This window comes from Argentina silus (assembly GCF_951799395.1).
Source record: "Argentina silus genome assembly, chromosome: X".
Classification (NCBI taxonomy): Eukaryota; Metazoa; Chordata; class Actinopteri; order Argentiniformes; family Argentinidae; genus Argentina; species Argentina silus.
In genome coordinates, this window is record NC_139653.1 from 12,366,350 (window position 1) to 12,372,349 (window position 6,000).

General features: G+C 37.7%; 1 protein-coding gene across 1 annotated transcript in view; it reads left to right on the forward strand.

The window, feature by feature from the left end:
* The window catches only part of lmbrd1 (LMBR1 domain containing 1), a 74,872-nt gene extending 72,307 nt beyond the window's left edge, over positions 1-2,565 (forward strand). Inside the window, exons 15-16 of the mRNA XM_083694912.1 lie at positions 1,197-1,288; positions 1,514-2,565. Of these exons, the coding sequence (XP_083551038.1) occupies positions 1,197-1,288; positions 1,514-1,624 (203 nt within the window). The 3' untranslated portion in view covers positions 1,625-2,565. The remainder of the gene's footprint in view (positions 1-1,196; positions 1,289-1,513) is intronic.
* The last annotated feature ends 3,435 nt before the right edge of the window (positions 2,566-6,000 follow it).

Consider the following 6,000-nt stretch of genomic DNA (forward strand, 5'->3'; position numbering starts at 1 on the left):
TCCTATTGTTTTTATTTAAGGGTCCTGAAAGTTCCGTAGCAGTTGCAGTAACAATGGGGCTCTCAGAATGTTGGCCTAAATCAACATTCCACCATGTTAACCGGATGAGAGGTTTTGGAGTTAAAAAAACAACTTAATAATTTAAAAATGTGATCGGTATCAGTAAGCTTTTCTCAGGGTTAATGAAGATTTTCTGGATAGTTGAAAGAAAGTGAGATAGGTTGGTTGGTTGGTAGATTGGATGGATGAATGGATGAATGAAAGAGACAATGGATAAATTAAATTCAAACACCTATTCCACGTTCAATTATTACCAATAGGGGAAAATCGACAGTTATTTGTAATCATAACGGGCACAGCAGGAATAATTCCTCATACCACCAGTACATCCATATATAAACATGTGGAAGTAGGCCTAATCTATATTCTCGCATTACTAAATTCTGTAAACTATATTCCCTAGAACATCAAGCGACCAATGTTGCATACATTGATCTCATCCGCTACTAATTAAATAATGGAGCTGTGCATATGTTTGATAAGGTATCAAATCAAATAGGGTTCGATTTTATAAACATATGCTGTAGATTAAAGGAAAATATGCATACCTACTTCATAGAAACTACATTTGGAGAGCCTTTACGCGCAAACTAAAAAGACGGTTGTTAGAATCATCCTGAAAGTTTATCAGCCATGGTAATATTGGGAGGGGAAAATAATATAAACTAGCATATTATGAACACTGCATGATACCCCCAATGATCATGGAACTGTGCGCATTGCTGATTGGCGAGTACAATGGACATTCATATCATATTCAATTATCCCCACTTATTACCAGAGACCTGCCCTCCGTCTCTATGCTAACTGAAACTTTGCTGAACAAAATTACCAACGTAGTGCCCATATCCACTAAAACTTTGTGGTGCACTGCGCTCTTTAGCAGAAACTAATTAGATCCATTAATATGGCTCCTGTGAACAATAAGATCATAATAGCTATATGTTTATTGTCCTCATATTTTCAATTGTAATTGGGTACAATTAAGCTTGCTATATAAAATGTTGATATGACAGGTATTACGGTATTGACTGACATACATTATTTGCGCAATTTTAAGTACTGTAATTACATTGACATCTGCTGTTTATTTATCTCTCTTTTTTTTTTATTTTTTTTTTATTTTCACCTTGTAGATGAATGCACAGTTACAAGGTCATACCTTTTCCTCCACAAGTTTTGGTTCTTCAGCACCATCTACTACTTTGGCAACTGGGTGTTCATTGGGGTAAGTTGAAAGATTTGCTCAACAGTAGTCTCTCAAATACTGCTGATGATGTCACTATAACTGTAAAATCATATATGTAATGTAATATGTAGACCACTGTTTTATCAGCTAGAATGATGGCTACCTTAGCTGTTATTAAGCGTTTGAATAAAACAAATATTCATAAAATTGAATATCTATATATTTCCTGTATATTGTGTAATTGTGTATGTTTTCAACCTGTAGGTTTTCCTCATTGGTCTGGTGGTGTCCTGCTGCAAAGGGAAGAAGTCTGTGATCGAGGGTGAAGTGGAGGCTGATGACTCAGACTTGAGTGATGATGAATATGTGCACTGACAAGAGACCTTTAATCTTGATTCATCTGTAATTGTTGCTTCTATGATGGTGTTTTTGACATTGGAATTGGTAAAGATATATTTATATTCGAGAGGATTCTTAATATAGAAATGCAGTAGAAATGACTAAACTTTCTGTTACTGAGATTGCATCATATCGCACATTGTGACAATACAGATTTATTGTAAAGGGTAAATTACTGAGTGTTATTTTATTTTTTTTCAAGTATTAGTGGAACAATTTCATTGTTTTGTCTGTCTTACACTCAGAAAGGTGTCTCTGTATTCAGAACAGTGAAATCCCAGTTGTATTGTATTACTGTGGGTATTTGCATGTTATTTTCAAATGTGATCAGGACCAACTAAATTGTACAGGTCTCTAAAAAATCCATGGTTGATTCTCAAATTGTTGATTATCTTTATCTTGTGTTATTGAATGTTTCTGTTAATACAAGAGGATGAGGTTATTAGGAAAGGGGATGTTTGAAACTCTCAAAGCTTTTTGTTTCTTATTTATTCTGCTTGGTAATTTTTATTCTGCAAATTTCTGTAATGTTGTTCATGGCTCGATATGGGTTTATTTTATCTTCTAACTGCGTCATTACTTTTAATAAATCACATTATGCATACTAACGAATGGCAAAAATTCAAAGAACAAATAATACTTGGAAACTTTGAATGAAAACATTGCTGAGATTATACAAAATGATCTCATCCCTGCAAAATGATTTTGGTCATCAATTAATTAACTGTTGCTGTCCAATAACAATTTGTTTTATTAAGTTACCTTGTCATATGCGGCCTGGCCCTTACTTGACTAACTTTTATTGCATTGATTGATTTGCTATCATGTTATTCTAGCAAAGAATGAGCATAATGTAATTTGACTATGAATGATGGTGGCAATTTATGTATTTTGAATAAATATGAATTCTGAATGTATTATTAGTGTACTTACTAATTACTAATACAAACAGGTCTACAGTAAACATGTTGTCCCCCACAGTGTAATCTTGTAAATGCTGTATCTCTATGGTAAGACGCACATTCACCCAAGTTTCGTCAAAATTGTCCCGGTGGTGTCGGAGATATCGCGTGTGACGTAGGAACGGACGGAGACTGATCCACAGTCCCCTCCCCGATTTCATTGTGGGGGACAATTATAGTGATTGTAATAACTATTCAGGAATAGCCTAGGTACCTTTTGTACGTTTTTTCCAGTCATTCTAATTGTTGCTCACACAGTGATTTTGAGGTTAAACGTCATGGTGTTGATGTAGAGTCCACATATTCACGTTATTATAGTCTGTGTACCATGCACTTTGAGACCATGTAGATATAGATGCCACTACATTGATCAGTTTTCCCGCAGCGGTCATTATTAGACCATAATAAGATAGTGAGTATGTATATCTGCAGTCTGTATCATTTACTCCATAAAAACATGGCCACTGTAGGCCTATAGCATAATTAATGTCTGCTAAATCATGGACCCATGTACACATTCTGACCTCTCTTAGTAGGAACATTGAGGTGCCCAGCTCACACCCCATTTTCTAAATCACATTAATAGCATCTGATGTCAGGTGGTTTGTCTGTTTCTACCTATGTGGGCTTTTCATGTTCTCAGCTGGTCCAGATGTTCATGTGATTCATGTGACATAATGCTGTTCAGATCAGATCCTCTCAACAGATGGCAATAATAACAAGCCCTCCCCAGCGTTGCCTATCACCCTGGAATAATGAGGTTACTCTATTTTCACTCACATGTTATACTGATTCTTGAGATACTGTGAATTATAGAATCATTCTCATGGATCTACAAAATATACCATATGAACATAGCTTACTGTTGTAAGTCTGTACTCAGGATACGGAAGAGGTATTCTGCAACCCTTTGAGGAAAAATGGAGGGCAAACTTAATTTATAAAAACCCTTTAAAATCCTGGTATGGGAAAGCAAGGATAGTTTTGTGTTCAGAAATATGATGTATTGTTGTGCAGTGCACCTATTATTCGCTTTTTGGGATATGTTTGTTTAGAAGAATGTTCTAAACAAAACACGAAATCATTACAAATGTCATTATTCATTTGAGATATACTGTAGGTCAGTCAATAATAAGGTCAACCATTTAGAGCTGGGTAAAACATATTGAGAGATAGAAGAACAAAATAAAGTGCTCACTCGCGTTTTTGTACTAGAACACTGATTTCAGAAGCAATGTCCACCTTTGTTTATTCATGTTTTGCTGGTTTTCTGCTTGACTCTTTGTTCCTTTGGGATGGATAGGGAAGAATACCTCATGTATCACAGAAACCATTCAAGATCCATCATCTACAATGAACATCCTGGCCAGGGGGACTTAAAAGCAGCCATCCTCCCACTGAGAAAGCCCTAGTTTTCTGAGACTCCTTCCTTCGAAATATGAAGTTAGAATCCCCTGCCCTGACATCAAAGCCAACCTGAAGGTTTTAGCAAACTAAAAGCAGAAGTTCTCAGAGATTGTCATCCATGTCAGCACCAATGATATGCAACTGAGGCAATCTAAGATCACAAAGCATTCACAGCAGGCTCATCTCCCTAAACCGATGGCTGACGGAGTGGCGTTCATAGACAACTGGCCTACTTACTGGTCACAGCCTGGCCTCCTAAAGAGGGAAGGTCTTCACCCAAGCAATAGAGGTGCCCTCCTTCTGTCTAGGAACATAGAATATGGTCGTAACTATGACAACTCCTGATTCAATAGGATCAAATCACAGCTGCCCCCTCCCCCACATGCTGATGAGTCATGTCTTCTCCCAGTATCTGATCATACCCTACCCCATTGAGTCTGTCTCTGCTCCTGGCATTAGGTTTAGCAAAAACAAAACTCATCAAGGTGCTTATCCTCCTAATAGTGTAACCATCAGGTCCACCTGCTGCCTGTAACCCATGTAGTGCTTCCATAAGCAAATCACATCTCAAGTTTAGCCTTCTGAATGTTAGGTCACCTGTCAACGACCCTTGTCAATGGCCTGATTAGTGATAACAAACTTTATGTAAAGTTAAACTAAATAACTAATAAAGTTTAACTAAATCCTGGCTTAAGCCTAAAAAATACATCTCTAAATGAGGCTTCACCTCAAGGTCACACAAACTACCAAACCCCCTACACATCCAGTAGAGGAGGGGGTGTTTCTGTAATTTATGATTTGAGACTCACTCTCACACCCAAGGCTGGGAGTGAGTTTTCATCCTTTGAAGTTCTGGCCATGAATTCTTTGGATGCACCCAGAGCACAGTCTTCCTGCATCCCTCCCAATCATTCATGCTTGTAACCATTTACAAACCCCCAGGCCCCTACACCTCTTTTCTCAGAATTTGGTGACTTCTTATCTGATCTTGCAATGTCATGTGATCACAGGAGATTTTAACATACACATTGATAATGAGTCAGACTCACTCAGTAAGGCATGTCTGTCTGTTATTGAGTCTGTTGGTTTTGCCCAACATGTGTCTGGGCCAACCCACCTCCCTAAACCAGGGGAATTCATATATCAAGTCTAAATATCAGCCCTCATATTCCTGTACTTTCAGATAATTAAGCCACCCTCTCGCTTAATTCTGAGACAGCGCAGAAATGTATTGATAGTCTCATGACCTCCTTTTTGGGCCATGCTCCTGTTCACCCCTTGGATCCTCAGTCAATCAACTTACTGACTGATGCTTTTAATTCTACACTGAGACACAAACTTGAGTTATGGGACAACCATGTGTCTCAAACTCACCCTCAAATGGGCGTCAATAAGATTTGAAAGTAAATGTATCAAATTAGAAATGTTCCACCTTGCTTGGAAATATAGCTAAATACAGTATAAGCAAGCCCTCAACTCTTCAAGATCTGCTTATCTCTCCATTCTCATTGAGGAGAATAAGAATAATCCTAAATTCCTATTTGACACTGTTGCTAAGCTATCCAAAAGCAAACCTTTATCTATTGGCAATGTGCCTGCCCATTTTAGCTCTGGGGTTTTTATTTTCTTCAATGATGAGATAAGATAAAGTCAGGGACCACATTTTTAATATATCCATCAAAAGTGATGAACCAAACCTCACTGATCCTCTACATGCACTGCTGGTACAGGAGTGTCAAGAGCAAAACATTGTTCAAAGCCTTGAATATTTCTCACCTGTTTCCCTTGATACACTGTCTAAGCTGGTCTTGAGTGCTAAATCATCTAGCTGCCTTCTTGATCCCTCGCCCACAAAACTATTCAAATAATATTTGCTGGTGCAAGGATAGCTTACTGTATCTTGTCCATTATACAGTGAACGGATACATTACATCTGGTTATGTGCCTAACTCTCTAAAAGTAGCAGGAGTTAAGCCTTTACTG